Source organism: Chamaea fasciata, unplaced genomic scaffold, assembly GCF_029207755.1.
Source record: "Chamaea fasciata isolate MVZ Bird 193981 ecotype frontalis unplaced genomic scaffold, bChaFas1.0.hap1 SCAF_25, whole genome shotgun sequence".
Taxonomy (NCBI): Eukaryota; Metazoa; Chordata; class Aves; order Passeriformes; family Sylviidae; genus Chamaea; species Chamaea fasciata.
Genome location: NW_027094110.1, coordinates 4,608,901 through 4,625,702, shown reverse-complemented (window position 1 = coordinate 4,625,702; position 16,802 = coordinate 4,608,901). Strand labels below are relative to the sequence as shown.

At 54.0% G+C, this 16,802-nt stretch overlaps 2 protein-coding genes across 2 annotated transcripts in view; one reads left to right on the top strand and one right to left on the bottom strand.

Moving 5' to 3' along the window:
* Nucleotides 1-5,765: 5,765 nt before the first annotated feature.
* On the bottom strand, nt 5,766-12,425 carry ETV7 (ETS variant transcription factor 7). Its single transcript, XM_066204133.1, has 8 exons — nt 12,343-12,425; nt 10,427-10,544; nt 9,990-10,154; nt 9,644-9,751; nt 8,583-8,771; nt 8,163-8,305; nt 7,724-7,824; nt 5,766-7,272 (listed from the first exon to the last, which is right to left on the bottom strand). Exons 1-8 carry the CDS (start codon nt 12,346-12,348, stop codon nt 7,164-7,166), a joined length of 939 nt encoding a protein of 312 aa, XP_066060230.1. The 5' UTR covers nt 12,349-12,425; the 3' UTR covers nt 5,766-7,163.
* Nucleotides 12,426-13,504: 1,079 nt separating this feature from the next.
* Nucleotides 13,505-16,802, top strand: part of KCTD20 (potassium channel tetramerization domain containing 20) — a 29,940-nt gene continuing 26,642 nt past the window's right edge. Inside the window, exon 1 of the mRNA XM_066204130.1 lies at nt 13,505-13,562. The gene's annotated coding sequence lies outside the window, so the exon portion shown is untranslated. The remainder of the gene's footprint in view (nt 13,563-16,802) is intronic.

The window sequence follows — 16,802 nt, the reverse complement described above, 5'->3', positions numbered from 1 at the left end:
CTGACTGGCACGGGGCAAAGCCGGGTCAGCGCATTCCAGAGGCAAAGGAAGCGACCGAGCAGCTGCGACCTGCCCCGAATCCGCCGGAGCTGCTCAGAGATGCCCTGGCAGAGTTTTGGCACGGGAAGGGCCGGGCTGGGCACGGGTGTCCCGCGGGCTCTGCCGCGCCACCTGCCTGCACCTGGCCCCAGGCAAAGCTCAAGCAGCTTAACGTTGGCCCTAGAGTGGCTTAGGATCTAATCTCAGGTCTCAGATGCAGGTTTTAATTAAACCACCGTGACCCTTGGTTGCCAGAGGAGGAAAGCTCATCCTCGGGTGATCACTGCCGACAGCTGACTTGGGGTGAACTGTGCTCAAAGCACGGGCAGAGCGACCCTTCCTGCGGCAGCAGCTTGGGATTGGAGTCTCCAAAACCTATCCCAGCCCGCAGAAAACCCCGGGAGGGGGTTAGAAACCAGCACTGAACACGATGGCTTTCCCCAGAGCAGCCCAGCAGGGTGGGTCAGGGTTGGGTGGGGTCCCACCTGGCTGTGCCGGGGCCAGGACGTGCCGCAGGGGGAGGCAGCCGGGGCGTTTGCTCCTCACCCCGGAGCCCGGCTCTCCCCGCTCCTCCTCCCCGTGCTTCTTCAGCGAGAAAACCTTCTTGAGGCTGGGTTTCTTCTTCAGGGCTCTGCCCAACGCTGGGGACGTGCTGGAGTCTGCTCTGTGTTTTTTGGCTCCCTCTGGTTTGGAGTCCTGAGGAGCTTTGACATCTTTCTCCTTTGCTTTTTGCCCTGTGTTTTCCTTCTGGTCCTCAGGGCTCTTCTTGAAGAGATTTAAGAAACCTTTCAGCCAGGTCGGTTTTGAACCCGAGTGTTGCGTTTTGCCCTGGGAAGAGTTTTTTGTGCTTTTCCTCTTGGCCTTCAGCCCGTCTTTAGGCACCTCCTGGGGAGCTTTGCTGTCATCACCCAAAGCCTCCTCCAGGTCTGGTGCTTTGAGTCTCTCCTCCTGGTCCTTCCTAGGGCTGGGTCTGGCACCTGAGTACGTGGAGAAGTCACTCTCTGACCGTTGTAGCCCATCCGTTTTCCTCCCTCGCACTCTGTCCTTCTCCTGAAGGTTTTTTTTGCCCACCAGTGAGTTTTCGTGGCAGCTCAGGGAGCGCTTGACATAAATCTCCAGCACTTTCTTGGCCTCTCGCCTGTCCAGAGAGAGGATCTTGCCCAGTGGCTCCCTCCCCACATCCCACTGAGGCATCTCCTCAGCCGGAGCCTGCGTGTTGCTGTGGAGAAAAGCAACATTTTCAGTCTGGTTTTTGCCTTCCCCAGGCCACCGCACAGTGGGGTTGGGCTGGATGGAAACCTCTCCCATGCTGGTGCCCAGGGGTGCTGTGGGTGCCTGGGGTTGTTTATGCTCCTGGTTAATGAGCAGTCAGTTTTATGGTCGTTATCTGAGTGCTCCTGATGCAGACGGCCCACACGGGGTTTTACAACCACAGACTCGTTGATAAAGGAACCGAAACTGGGGAGAGGGGGGAGATGGGCTGAGCATATCCTAGAGGAGGAGCCTGGTCATCACCCAGGGGGGTTTTATCCAGCAAGGAGATCACCCAGACACCATCCCACTATCCCATGGCAAGGTGTTCCCACATGGTGACGAAAAATACACCCCAGGAGAACCCAGTGAGCCACAGAACCCAGAATTTAGAGTATTTCCCCTTAAAGGATTGGCTGCTAAAAATCATTCCAGCCCCTGGAGAGGCCAAGGGGTTGTGGGCTTTTGCAAATGGCCTTGGACACCTTGTGGTGACACAGCCCTTCTGAGAGCTGCCACCAGCGCAGGGCTGGGCATGGAGCTCGGGGCACCAATCCCTGCCTTTCCCACCACCCTTTTCCTCTACATTTACAAGCAAAATTCAACCAAAGACACTGCTGTTGGAAAACCAGAGAGCCATGATGGTGCCTCGTGCTGGTTTTACCTCCAAAATCAATTTCACCCTTCAAAGAACGAGACCCAAACCAGCCTTCTCCCCCCCCGAACAGCACACGGGGAACCAGGACTGAAATCTGGCACACCTGGCTGTACAAAGCACCCTGGAGCTGGGAATCAGCCTCTGCTGAGACCCAAAGGTCATCATCACAACACACAGCACACCCACCCACCCCACCTCGGCCTCCTTTTGGGATCAGAACAGCAAGTTCTCTGCACCCAAGCCAACACCAAAGCCCACCAAACACTCAATAAAAAAATCATTCCACTAAATTTAATCACGGCAAAGCCACGACCCCCGTCCTACTTTGATTGATTCCAATACACTGACCACAACTTTGGTTGTTTGCTGGTTTGTTTTTTTACCTTTCCATCAGTATTTCTGCTCCTTTGGACATAGCTCAAGACCAGCTCCTGGGCCACGGGCGCTGAGGGATCTCAGGCTCTCCTGGGAGGCGCCTTTTTATACCCAAGCTGGTGGCTGAGTTAAGTCCTATTTTTAGCAGCCATTCAGGTAGGAGAGCAGCCAAAGCTTCCGCCTGGGATCCCCGCTATCACCGCCCTCGTGGTGGAGATCAATGGGCGTGAGTTTCACTGGAGGAGAAAACAACTTCCTTATGACAAGTAGCAGCAAAACAACATAAAATCACCTGTCACCTGCTGTAAGCAACTGCCCTTTGAGACCCGCTATCTCAGGCAGCTGTTTGCCTTTCGGTCTGGTCTGGTTTATTGTTTTTTACTGGGTGTGATGCCCGAAATGGGCTCTTCTCGGTTGTTTCTATGAGGGGAAGTCACAACTTTCTCTCTCGGATGAGCAGGGTTTCAGTGCAGGAAGCAGAGTGCCCTGCTCACATCCCTGGAGCTCTGCTGTGAGCCCTGCTCACATCCCTGGAGCTCCCAGGCAGCTCCTGTGGGACCACAGGCACTGTGGGACACGGCACTGTCAGGTTCTTGCACGACCCTGGGCACAGCTGGGCTGAGACATCCCTGAAACTCACCCCAGGGTCCTTCAGACGGCCTTTGCTAACACCCTAAAACATGAATCAGCTCTCGCCCCAAATCCTTCCCACTCCCGTGGCTCCTCACGCAGGGATGGAAAATCTCCCAGCAGGCAGATCTGCCCAACCCACCACCTCCAAACTGCCCCCGGGCCGAGCCAATCTGACACCAAAGCTCCGTGTGGCCCCGCGGCCACCCCGGTGCCCCCCGCCGTGGTTGTGTTATCCTCCGGCAGGTGCTTCCCGCTGTTCCCCATCGCTGCTTTGCCATCTGATGGCAAAATTCCGCACTGCAGCTCGCAGGGATGGGGCCGGAGCGGGCGGCAGCTGCAGGCACCCAGGCTTTGGAAAACCCCTTTTTGGAAAACCCCTCGGGAAGGTTTCCAGCGGAGCAGCGCTGTTTTCAGCTGGAATGATGCTCAGCCAAGGTGTCTCCTGGATAAAAAATTTTTGTTTTCCTGATACAGAGTTCAGCTTGCAGTCAGAACATGTTTTATTCCTCTTTCTATAAATCCTCTATGCCTTATTCTCCTGTGACCGGGAGAGATCTAGACCACATCCTCCCGTTTTTCCCGAGCCCACACGGCTGAGTCAGAGTCTGGTATTGATTAGGAATTACCTGGCTCAATTTTTCAGCCCCCCCCCCCTCATCTACTAATAAATGGGTGAGGAGCTTCCAGGCTGCTTTCCAGCTCTTGTCCACATCCTTCCACAAGCAAATGGATTCCAGGGGGTGAGGAGAAGTTTCACAATTTGTTTTGTTCCATAAAACAAAAAGCCACATCCACTCCGGCCATGGGGGTCAGTCTGGCTGGACATTACCCAAGGCTGAATCCAAACACCATCCCTGCTCATGATTCAGCTGGGGATCAGCATCAATGTGTGGCCTCTTCCAGACATAGCCAGAAGGTGGGAGAGACAAACTCCAGGAAAAATCTTCACCTGAAGTGTGATTCAGGATCAAGACCTTTATCCAAGCTCAGATCCCTCCTGGGATTTGGGACATGTTCGAACCTAAGGGGAGAGAGGCACAAGAAAAAGAAGCAGGAGACTGAGATGAACCAAAATCCCGTTACCAGAGTGGGGGCAAGAGATCTGGTCACAAACTTTTCATCCACTTCTCTTATCAGTGCTGGGAGAGAATGAGGAAGCTGGCAGGACATGCAGTTCAGGGTTAGCATCTTCAGGCCAGTGATGCTGGGGGGAAAAGCAGAACTAAACCCATGGGAACACAGCAGGGGATAGCCGGCTTCCGTGCCGGAAATTGCCTCAGAAGACAGAAAAAAACCAAGGGAGAGGCATTCCCCACATGGAGCTGCACGGTGCAGAGGGCAACAACAGGCAGGGGTCAAAGCACCTGGATTCCTTGGGAAGGCACAGGATGAGACTGGGCATCGGAAACTCTGCAGGAAGCTGGGGCAATCTCAAATGCGTGTCTAGAGGGGTTGGGAATCACCCGCCTTGGAGGCCGGACCTGGTGTAGGAGGCCACTGTGTTTTATGTTGACCACAAAGGTCCCTTTGAGCCATCAACCAACCACCTGGGCACAAAACCACAGCAGCTGCAGGTCTGATCCACAATGGTGGTATGGAGGGAAGAATCTGAACCATGGCAAGGGTGTGGGGGTTAACATCTGAACCATGGTGGGGATGGTGAGGGGAGAACCTGAACCATGGCCGGGGTGTTGAGGGCAGCCACTGCTCCCTGCCCCGGCCAACACATGGCCTCAGTGGAAACCTCTCAGCCCAGCTCTGCTTTCCTCTGATCCAAGAAGGTGGTGGGCACCAGCCCCCAAAGCAAATCCTCTTTTCCTCCAGCCCCGGGTGTGGTTTGAGCTGCTTCCCCCAGCAGAGGAGCTGTGTGCAACACTCTGCCCCAAACAGCAGCAGATGTGGGGCTGCTGAAGGGTGGCTGATGTTCTGCAGGGAATGAAGCACCTGGAAAGCTCTGGGGAAGCCCACAGGAGGCACCTGTCTGTGTTCCACAGCCCCTGAACTCCAGCCATGCCGAAAGTCACCGGCAGCCTTGTGCTGCCCCTTCCCACAGCCCCGCACCAAACTCCCTGGCACCAGCCATGGCTATTCCATTGTTTACTGACAGGGATGGGCTCCTGTTCCAGGAAAGCTGCAGGTTTACAGCCCTCCTGCCCCTGTCACAGGGAAGGACAGGTATTTCTCCAGGAGGTACACGAAAGCTTCCTAGGACAAAGCTCATCGTTCCAACCCATCCTTGCAAAAGTGCCCTTGGGCTGTCACCCCCCAAGACCCCTCTGGAGCTGCTCAGGAAGGCACAAGGGGGATTGAGGGCTTTTGGCAGCTTCCCAGCCAGGAAAGGAAATCCCCAGCCAAGCCCAGAGTGATCTTTAGTCATCACAGTAAAAAGAGGTCAAGAGAGGTCACGTCGCACACTCCCTGCGGAGCACAGCACAAGAACCAGGGCCACCAACTGTCACCTGCTCCAACGAAACAAACACACAGGTGGGAGAAGCAGTGGGATCCTCGGGAGCCATCAGGGCTGTTTCTGTTGCAAGAAAGTGGAGTGCAAAGAGGAGATCAGGAAAAATGCACCCAGGGGTGCGTATCCCAGGAGTGGCACAGGGCCAGACGTTACAGTTCCCAAGGAAGGAGATCTGCTGTCCCACCAAAGCTGAAGGATTTCACCCTGAGAAAGATTTAGTTTGACTCCTCCCTGGGACAAAAAGCATCCTTTGTGGAGGGAAGGATGAGGTTTGGGTGCTTCACTGCACCTTCCTGCTGTGGAGCATTCCCAGGCTGGTGGGTGCTGGGTAACCTTTAGCCCCCTCTCCTAGCAGGGATTGTGGCCTCCCTTCCTCGCCAGGATCTCCCCCAGGCTGTGACCTCACGCTCATTTGTCCCACTAGAACTCCTCCTTTCCTTCTCCTCCACCACTCAAATTTTCAAGCACCTCTGTTCTGCCAGTGAGCTGGTGATTTTTTTTCGGGAAGTGAATCTCCTCAGCCAGTTTTCCAGAGATGTACCGCTGGAGCTTTGCCATGGATGGCCACCACCCATCCCACCACTGGCTACTGCCCACTAGCATCTCCAGGCTGCAGCTGTGAAGTAGTTTTGCAGGACCAAGACCAGTTACAGCTAAAGGGATTGTAGTTTCAGGTTGGCAGTAACCAGTTTTGGTGGAAACCTCATGGTGCAACCGTGTGTTTGTGCTGTGCTCACCCATCAGCTGCTGAGCAGCTCAGACTGGTGACCTCTGGCTTAGGAGCTGCCAAAAGATGTTGGGGACGAGATCTGGGTGCCCACAGGAGCTGGTTTTAAATGAGCAAAGCTTGGATTTCCCAGTTCCAGACCTTCAAACAGCAAGAAGTGACATTTTCAACCTTAGAGTCACAGCATTTTATTTCCTCTGCGGAAAGCAAAGTGAAAATAGTAGTGGGTATTTTGTGTTTTCACACAGACACTCAGTTCACTTCAGGTATTCCTGCTTCAAACTCAAAGCAAATAATCACATAACTGACCATGGGTGGGGTCATATTTGTTACTGGCTTTGTTCCTTTTCACATTATTTAATCGCAAAATTAATTACAAAAGTCATTACCTGGAGGGAAAGGAGTTAAAGTGAATATCAGCTACAGGCAGCCATGGAGCCTGGAGCTTCAGCCAGGCCTGATCCAGGCAGGTATTTCAGCACACTCCTAACCTTAACACCAGGAGCAACCTCCCAGGAGACAGTGAGATTCCAGCAGGCACCGTATTTGCAATGCCAGTCCATGTTCACGCTGGGGAAAAGGCTCAGGTTCAGAGCAGGACACTCACAGCTGGGGACAGCACACGCTGCCAGAGCAGAGCAGCAGATGCTCGGCCTGGAGCTTGTGCTCTGCTCTGCTCAGCACGAAGAACAGAGGGATCTTTTCCACAAGTTTAGACCTTAAAGACAAGCATCAAAATTTCAGAGCAAAAATATCACATTCCCTCCTGAAGGGCAGGAGAGGAACCAGCAGAAGACCAACTCACACATCCACCTGCGCTTTTGGAGCTGGGGAACAGCTTCTGGGTGTCTTTTGCTAATGAAGCCCCAGAGATGTCCCAGCTTTGGCTCACAGCAGGGTTTGAAATCCAGGCCAGCTCTGTGGCCTTCTGTCCAGGAGAGGCAAGAGACACTAGCACTGCCCAGCAAAGCACAAGTCTCTCTGTGACACACTGAAGTGAAGCCTCCAAAGATTTACTATGGTGAAACCTCCAGTGGATCTTCCTTCAAATCATGGTCCTCATTCTCCAGCTGCTCCAGTTTGCTGGATTTCTCATGGACAACCTCCCCAGGAGTCTTCAAAAACCTGAAATACGTTTTTGTGATGACTTTAAGGGCACGTCCAAACCCAGCCCCAAACCAGGCTGTAAGTGCTGGAGCATTTGCCCTCAACAAGGCCAGGTTGGATGGGGCTTGGAGCAACCTGGGACAGTGGAAGGTGGAATGGGATGAGCAGGCAGCAGGTGGAATGGAATGAGCTTTAAGGTCCCTTCCAACCCAAACCCTTCCATAAGTCTGTGATCAGCTGAGCTCTGGAGCTCAGAGGGGATTTGTCATCCTTGAGCTTTGCTGAGGATCCCAGGAAGCACTGAGGTCCCAGCTGGCACAGGACAGAGCCTGGACACAAACCCTCTGTGGTATGTGCAGGGGAGGATGTTGCTGGATGAAGCAGCTGCCAACATCTGGAGCTCATCACCTTTCCATGCCCCATCCATGCTGTCCCAGGCTGCTCATTTCTCTGTTCTGCTTCACCTCACCTGAACAACAGCTTCTGCCCTGGCTCCTTTTTGATGATGTTGAGTTTGTAGTAGTGTCTGAGCGCTCGTGACATCTTTTCATAGGTCATGTTCATCCGGTTCTGGAAGGAGAAAAGGATTGTGGGGTGTTGAGCAAAAGAGAGCAACACTTTGGTTTGGGTCTGTGTGCAGCAGGGCCACACGTGGGACATCTGAGGTGGTTTGGGGAATTGTGGGTCTGTAGTGTGGGTCCCTAACGCAGACTGACTTTCCAAGGGATGAGAAAGTTTCTCTTTAATCACCAGGCTGGCATCTCTCACTAACCCTGCACCCCCTGTGTCCCCCTCCCCAGCCCGGGGGCCATCAGCTCTAGGGAACAGGTGATGAAAGGGACGTGCAGAAGCCCAGGGATGACAGATTCTCTCTCAGGGATGACAGATTCTCTCCCAGTTGCCTTTACCTTGTGGTTGCCCCAGAGCTGGGCGAGCCCGTTGGGGTTGACGACGCGGAAGACTTTGGCCTCCCTGTCCTCCCACCTGATGTAGGGCTCGTAGCGGCGGTCGGACAGCAGCTGGTACACGTACTCCCACAGCAGCCTGCAGTCTGAGCACGGGGAATGGGTGGTCACAGAGCCCCCACTGTGCCCCAGCAAGGCTGGCTCAGCAGCAGGATTGCACATTTAGCAGCGACAATAAATACCAGAAGAACCCAGAGCTCACGCATGGCGCTTCGACTGTGAGATCTCAGAGCAATTATGATTTTTCAGGTGGGGGAAACTGAGGTGGAAAAGCATGGAATGAGGAGAAGGGAGACAGATGGGCAGACAGGACAAAGCACCAGCTCATTTCCCTAAGGAACAAGGCTATAAATTCATAATTACCTGCAATTTTCCCATCCACTGGGGCCGACAGGGTAGCAGGAAAAGAGCAGATGGCACCTGGCCTGCAGCTACTCTCGGAGCTGTGGTGGGAGAGGTTCAGTGGCTGCGTGTGGCTGTGGAACAGGGGCTGCTCTGCACAGCTCAGCCACGAGGAAACAACTGGGGCAGCCTCAGCACTGCAGTCTGCACCTGCAAAAAAAACCCTAATAAGCACCCTGTGGCTCATTAGGGCAGCTCCCAGACCTTGCAAAGCCCTGAGACAGGAGGGGAGGGACAACCTGGGGTGGTTATAAGCCCGGGACCAGCTCAGGCAGAGGAGGAGGGTGTTGAGGAAAGCCTGGGATTTTCCTAAGGCTGGAGCAGCAGAAAGTCCAGGAGGATTAGAGGAGATGCCAGGTAAGGTAAGGGTCAGATGCAGAAGAAAAACTGGAATAGGAAAATGCCCCAGAGCACAGGCACCCCCTGGTAAATTGTTGTGGGGACTTAATGTGTTCATTACCTTGCACATGAACCAGCAGAAGAGCCCCAGATCCTCCTCCACACACATCCAGCCTCTGACACCAATCCAACCTCACCCTAACTCCTACCTGGGCCCCCCAAGGGCATAAAGAAGCCTCGCTGGCCCACACCAACCTCATCTGGTCCCTCTGCCCACCCCACCCACTGACCCAGAAGCTCTGTGTAAGCTCAGCCCTGACTCCTCAGCCCTTTCCAAGCTATGTTGCAGGACTAGTCTCCAGCAGGGCTGTGCCTCTGCCTGGCTGTTGACCCTCCCTGATCCAAATCTCAATCTGCAGGCAGACTTCTTAGGGTAGTCATAACCCTTCCAGTTTGTCCCAGACCCCCTGGTGCTGCCTAGCACTGGTTCTGACCTGCTGCTTCACTGCAAACTTCCCAGATGACCTGGACTTTGCTGGGCCTGGCTGCCTCTCTCAGGTGGTGTGGGATGGTTCCAGCAGGCTGAGCTCCAAGCCCCAGGTGTGTGCAACCCACTGGGGCTGCAGGCAGGTTCTGCCTGCTGGACACTGCCCTTCTCCCAGAGTATTTTTCTCCCAAAATACCTTCCTCTGTGCTCCTGGCTTCTCTGAAGGGTGAGTTCAGCAAGGGGCTGCACACCAGAGCTCTTCTCTGAGTCTTAATGAACTGGAGTATTTCGTAAAGCACATCCCCTGCAGGGAAGGAAACTCTGCTCAAGTGACTTTGGATAATGGTCCCTCTCAGGCTGCTGAGATTCTGAACTACACAGGATGGGGTTATTCCCCACCCCAAAGCATTTGCAGTTCAGATGGACCAGAGAAAGGAAGAGTTGTCCTCATCTCCAGCACAAACCCTGGTCCCATTGAGCCCTCTCAGCAGAGCACACCTGTGCTGGGATAATGCCCACAAACCCCTTGCCCTGGGTCTGACCTGAGCTGGGAGCTCGGTGTCTGAAGTCATCCTTGGTGAGGATGCACAAGGCTTTGCCGTTCATTTCAAACTTGCTCTTGTCAGTGGGCCGCAGGGAGTATTCTTTCTCAGCCCACTGTAGCCAGTGGATCACGTCATCCTTGCTCCACAGGGAAGGCTGGATTCCTGAAACCAGCAGCAGTCTCTGAAACAACTCTGTCCTCAAAACTGCTGAGTGACAGGGTGGGGCTTTTTCTCCATCACCAAACTTTCCCTCTATATTAAGCACTCATGGGTCAAAAACACCAGAAAGAGAGAAAATGAACCCTAACGAAGCCTTGTCCCCCTTTTGCCAGCAGGGAATGGCCCCAAGGTGGGACACCATGGCTGTACCCACCCTCTCCCACCCCATGGGAATTCCTTTTTGAGCAGCATTGACTTGCTCAGCCTCTACTCACTCAGCCTCCCTGGAAGCCTGAAGATCTCCCCAGTGCTGATGAGTGAGGGTCTGGCCTGGGATGGGGGTGGTAATGACACTGCCACCACGGGGCTGGAAGAGCTGATGGCCACTTTGCCCTGGGGAAGAGATCAGACACATCAGTGGGGGGAAATTCCCGGCTCTGGTCCTGCCTTTGCTTTGGAGATGCCTCCACCTGCTCCAGTATTTCCTAACTGGTTTCTTCTAGCAGTGTGATGTGATGTGATGATGTGATGTGCTGTCTGCAGCTCTTCCTCACACTTTTCCTCATCCCAGCCCCAGGATGAGTCCCTGGTTGCCCAAGATCAGCATTAGTAGCCAGAGGTCCCTCTCTTTCTCCAGCTCTTTAGCAGAGGAACCTGCCCTCATTCAGGCTCTGGGTGGGGGTTATCCATCCCCACTCCCCACGTCTGCAGGGAAGTAAAAGATGGAGCTAAGACTGCAGTGCCTGTGCTGGCTCCCTGTTCCCGCAGGATCCTCTGATGCTCGATGAATGCTCAAAGTTTTAGGAGAGCACTTCAGTTCTTTAGAGCTGTGAAAATGAAGCTGGCAATAGTGCTTTGATTTTGTCTTGGAAACACCATATGGAGAGAGATCTCTCACTCCGTCCCCAGTGATCGTTTGGGCATAAGTGGAAATGGCCATCCCATGGTTTAGGGAGATGCAAGCTCCTCTTGCTCACTGTCCATGGAGTTCTGGCCCCTCAAGAATTACTTTTCCCCCTCAGACAGAACATGCGAGCCAGAAGGGGGCTCAGATCCTGCTTCCAGCTACATCTAGATCTTGAAATATTACTGGCAGCCAAGCAGATAATGTTTCCCCTTAAAAACCTATTAATGTGAATCCCAGCAATTTCTCAGCTTCACTCACTGGAAAATTAACAATTTTGCTGTCAAGTGGTATTTTCTGAAGCAGTTACCATCTCTAGGAACTTCAGGCTCAGGCAGACTTTTGCAGGTGATTTAGAGCAGCCACCCCTCCTCGACTGTGGGTGCGGGCAGAGGAGTTGAGCACTAAAAATGAGGGGTGAGGAGATGGGAGTTGGACACATTTAAATGCAAAGCTGAAGCTCCCGAAATCGGGAGAACAGGAGACAGGAGCAATACAGTGCATCACTGCAGGGAAAAATGCTTCCCTGGGAGTTTCAGCAGGAGGAAGGCAGCAGGCTGGTGAGATGTTTCTTAGCAGAAGGACAATTTGGTGGTCGCTGGCTGACACTGGGTTGGATTTAGCAAAGCAGGCAGCTACATGACACTGCATAAGAAGAACAGTGAGACTCCAGAATAAACTCTGAGCAGGCTTGGCAGCAATGCAAACTGTGTTTCAGATTCAGTCTAAGCAATAAGCTATGGGGAAAATAAAAGTGAAAGAAATCAGCAGTGTATCTTGTCTAGAACTGTCTAAAAGTTATTTTAATTTTTTCCCATTGGTGTGACTCTCTTACAAACGAGATTTACAGTAAAACCAGAACAAATCCGGTATTTTCCTTGCTCCTAAAGATTTCTAGGCCCTGAGATACATTCTGAATTTTTATTATGTTATACTAATTTTACATTCTTACTTTTATCCCTGCTTAGCTGCTTTCAGACTTTTCTGAGACGGCTTTTCTTTGCTTCAAGAGGAAATACTGTCCTTGGGGACGTTCGAGTGGGAACATGAGAAAAAAAGGGGGGGTGAAAAGGAAAAGGAACCCCCAGATGTGTGAGAGCAGCTTTTTGCTCCGAACCAAACGGGGGGAAACAGAGGGCCCCCCCCGGCTGCTCCGGGCTTTGTGGGGCCGTTTGGAGGTGGGGTTGGGGGTCACCCCTCAGGGCATGAACTCCCAGCCCTAAGTGAGGAGGAGAAGTCCCGAGGGCGGGCGGGGAGGAGGGAGGACAAGGGCCGGGAGGTTCCTACCTGCATGGCCGGTGGCCGCGGGCGGCCGCTCCCCGCCCGGAGCGACCCGGAGCCCGGCGCTGCCGCGGTGTCCAGAGCGCTCCGCTCCCGTCCCCGCGGCCGCTGCGGCGCGATCCTCGCCAAAAACGAAATCGAAACGAGCCGGAGCCCCGGGAGGCCGGAGAGCGCCGGGGGCAGCGCCCGGGGCCGGGTCGTGCTCCCCCCGCCCCTGCCGGGGCCCTGAGCCCGCGGCTGGCCCCGCTCCGCCCGCTCCCGGCACGGCACCGGGAAAGCTCCTTCTGCCGGGCTCCCGGGGGCGGCCACGCGGCCGGAGGACGGAGCGATCCCGGGACACGCCGGGAGCCGCTCCAGTACCGGGGTTCATCCTTTTTCTCCGCCGGGCGCGGCCGGGGCAGCGCAGCCGCGGGCGGGACCGGGGGACCCGCGGGAAAGCTGCGCAGCGGTCCCGGAGCAACGGGAGGTGGGAGCACACCTGGAGGGTGCCCGCCTGTCCCCGCGCACACACTGTGATGGGTAGACACACTCGTTGTCGGGTTCTACGGGTAACTGGGAGGGAGTGGGAGGGGATTGGGTGGGCTTTGAAGGGACTGGGAGGGACAAAAAGTACACTTTTACCAAGAAAAAAGGGGCACTGGGAGGGGACTGGAGCGATGGTGCGGGGTAATGGGATAGACTGAGATGGACTGGGTGTGACTAGAATAGACCTGGAGGGCACTGGGGTAGACTGGGATGAGCTGGGAGTGACCGGTATAGATTTGAAGGGGATTTGATGGGATTTGAGAGAGATTGGAGAGGACTGGGGAGGACTGTGAGGCACTTTTACGGACAAAAAGGGCACTGGGAGCGGACTGTTAAGGCAGTGGGATAGACTGGGAGGCGCTAGGACAGGACTGGATGGGACTGGGAGGGGCAAGAAGAGTACTTTTGGGAACAAAAGCGGCACTGGAAGAGGTCCGGGAGCCACTGGGGGGCACTGGCGCGGACTGGGACATACGGGGCTGGACTGGGAGGAGACTGGGCTGGACTGGGAGGGCTCCGCTCCCCGCGGGCCCCGCCCCCTCCCGCCCCGCCCCCCTCGTGCTCTCTCCCTCTCCATTGGCCAGTAGCTGAAGCCAATCACGGATCTAGTCAAATCACGTGGCGGCGTGGGCAGTGGGCGGGGCTCATCGGCGGGGCCCCGCCCACCACCCGCCTGAGGGAGCGGCCGCGGCGGGGACGCGGTGAGTGAGGCCTCGAACGGTGTGGCGGAGGCCCGGGACCCTGCGGGGCTCTGGGGGTCCCTTCCCACTCTCCTCTGAGCTTCTGGGGTTCTTCTCCGTCTTCCCTGTGCTTTGAGGGCGGTTACGGGCCTGGGGGCGCCCGCAGTGCGCTCTGTGTCCGGAAAAGGGGGTTTGGGGGGGGGGGGGATTTCCCGGCCCAGCGGGCATAGAGGAGGGTGCGGGGCCGGGAGGGGCCTGGGGGTCACAGGAACTGTGCGGGAGGGGGCTGAGGGGCTCGCAGGGGGTCACAGGGGGCTCCCTTGTTGTGAGTGGGCTTTGGAGGGGGCTCGGGGGTATCTGGGGATCACAGGGGACATGGAAGAGTGTCAGAGGACACGGATGAGGGGGCCGGGGCGGTGTCTGGCCATCACGGGGGATGTGGGGCTGAGGGGGTGTCTGGGGGTCACAGAGGCTGTGCTGGAGTGGGCTGTGGGGCTGAGGAGGTGTCTGGGGGTCACAGGGAGCTCTATTGTTCTGAATGTGCCGTGGAAGGGCCTGGGGGCTGCTCTGAGGGTGTTTGGGGACAGCACCTTGTGTGCACTGACCGGGGTAGCTGTGGGGATGGGGGTGCTGCCACCTTTCTCGTGTTCACTTGCAAAGGGGGTCTTTGGTGTGTCTCCTGCGCTGTGTTTGGCAAGGGGCTGGGACTGCTATCCCTAAATTAGCACGAATCCTCGTGTCCCTGACACGTTCACCTTTTCCTGGGCTGTGTGTGGGGCCGGGACTGTGCCCAGCACCCTCAGAATGGAACCAGCCTCCCCTTGGGGTGCTGGTTGGTCACACACCGCCCTCCTACACCTGTTCTGGGGCTGTAGGCTGGTGCAGTGTTATTCTTAAACATGTTTTTAGGCTTGACTTAACCTTCCTTTTCCCCCCTCCTACCTGTGCTTTGAAAGGAGCAGGACTTTCTAAGAGGTTTGCCCCTAAATGGGTGAGACCTCAGCCCACCTCAGCTCACAGGCACATTTTTGTGTCTTCTGTGATCCTGCCTGTCTCTGTACTGCCATCTCAGTGACCTGAGGCTCTTCAGGGAAAGGATGATAACAATGCAAATAGTCTTGGGTATGAGGTTTAATAAGACCAAGGTCCAGGTGCTGCATCAGGGTCAGGTCAACCCCCAGTATCAATCCATGGGAATGAAGAGCTGGAGAACAGCCCTGGGAGAAGGGCTGGGGCATGGGTTGCTTGGACATGCCCTGGTCACTTGGATTGAACCCAGAACCCCAGAGCCTTGGGCTGAGCCCCCAGTGTGCACAGCAGGGCAGGGGAGATTCTGTTGAAGGAGACCACCAAGATGATCAGAGGGATGGAGCAGCTCTCCCGTGAGGAGAGGCTGAGATTTGAGACTGTTCAGGCTGGAAAAGAGAAGGTTTGGGGTGACTGTTATGCCAGGAGCTGAAGGGAGCCTGCAGAAAGATGGAGAGAAGCTGTTTACAGGGGCCTGGAGGGACAGGACAAGGGGGAAGGGCCTCACCCTGACAGTAGATCTAGATGGGATATTGTGAGAGCCTTATCCTCACCTCAGTCCCAATCCTTCCTGCTGGCATTAGCAGCAGTCACAAACAGCTCATTGGGAGGAAGTTGTGTCTGGGAAGCCACGGGAAGTCTGAGCTTTCCCTGTCCTGGTGTGTCCTTGTTTACCCTGTGCAGGGGCTGTCAGGCTGCACTGCTCACAGTCACCTGGCTTTGAGGGTTATAAATACCTCAGTGCTCAGTTCTCAGAAGTGTTTTCAGTGATCTGAGCATCAAAACAGTGAATTATTTGGGTCAGGAACAGTGGGTTAGTGTGTAGGCAAAGCTGCTTGCTTACTATTCTCCAGACTGATTTCCATGTGCTTTTGTTATTATTCTGTTTAGGGAAGCAGTCACCTTTTGCTAAAATAAATACACTGTTCATAGCATAACTCTGAATTTACATCACTAACAAATGCTCTTCTGCAGAGCAGCCTGTACAACAATTGTCTTTATTTCCCATAATAACCTCCATGTTCTGATCTTATGGCTGAATGCAGCAGTTGATGTAAACCAGGTGAAGCCTGTGCAGAAGACTGTGTCTAGACTTATTTCAGCTTATCTTAAAGCACACAAGGACAGGTCAAAAGAAAGTTCTGCTGTCATGGAAAAAGGGATGTGCTGATTTATTGGTGTTTGTTTCAAGGCAGACTGATTTGCAGCACATGAAATGCTTTTTTGATATCTTTTGATGCTGTCTTCTGATGCCAGAATTAAAGGGGATGAGTTTTGTGTTTGATTTGGGCTTGAAAGGAATGATCTTTCTGGTGGGAGTTCATGACATCATTTTATTTTGGGGGAGCTTTCTGTTTTGTAGTTACTCTCTACAGATGAGTGGAGTTCATGAGCTCAGTCAAGCTGCAGGGGCAGCTGGAAGAAGTTGTAGATGAAAGAACCAAACTGGTTATTTCTCTCCTCCTTAACAGTGATGAGAACCAAGTAGCAAAGTCATTTGAGCTGTTTGATGCTGAAAAGTGCAGGTACCTACAGGCAGAGAAAGTGAATATGGGGTTTTCTTGGGGTTGTTTATTTTCTGGAGAGGTCTTGAGACAGTTCTTGAGGTGTCAGATAAGACAGTAATTCCAGAAGCCTCGTCACTGGCTGTGCTAACAGAAATGGATCATCTAAGATCCATCTGGGGTTGTTGGATGTGTCCAGTATAAAATCACTCAAAGTTACACTTGGTTTTCCTGTGCTCCAGAGGTGCCTTACCTGAACTCCACACACCAGTAATTGATATTTGCATCCCCAAAGTATTTTTAACCATCAGACTTGAGAAACTCTCTTACTTCAGCTGATTTGATCATAAATCTGATCTTACCTCAGTCTCTTTCAAGTACCTCCGTGTTTTGGCATGCTCAGTCCTGCCTTCACAGAATCCAGGAGGTTTCATAACCACTTGCTTGGAGTTCTCTGTTCAGGATATTGAAACATTTTTTGTGTGGTGGCTCAGTCTGTCTGTACAGGTCATGAGAAGTCAAAATCATCATTTCATTTTATTAGTTGATGCTTTCAGCCCCGAATTTGGGCCATGCCAGGATGTGTTTGTCACTCGACCTCATCTTGAACTCATTCCATGTGCCCATGACAGGCAGCCAAGTGTTCAGTTCACTGTGTAGCAGTGCAGTCAGGAGAATCAAAGTATAATCTTGTTTAAAAGTCTTGCTATTAATTCTACTCAAACACCTG

Excerpts from the sequence above, each read along its gene's own strand:
- ETV7 (XM_066204133.1), bottom strand. Across the intron at positions 10,155-10,426 it reads CAGGCTTCCAGGGAGGCTGA|GAATCCAGCCTTCCCTGTGG; the intron begins GTGAGTAGAGGC and ends TGCTGGTTTCAG. Across the intron at positions 7,273-7,723 it reads GGGCAGAAGCTGTTGTTCAG|GTTTTTGAAGACTCCTGGGG; the intron begins GTGAGGTGAAGC and ends AACGTATTTCAG.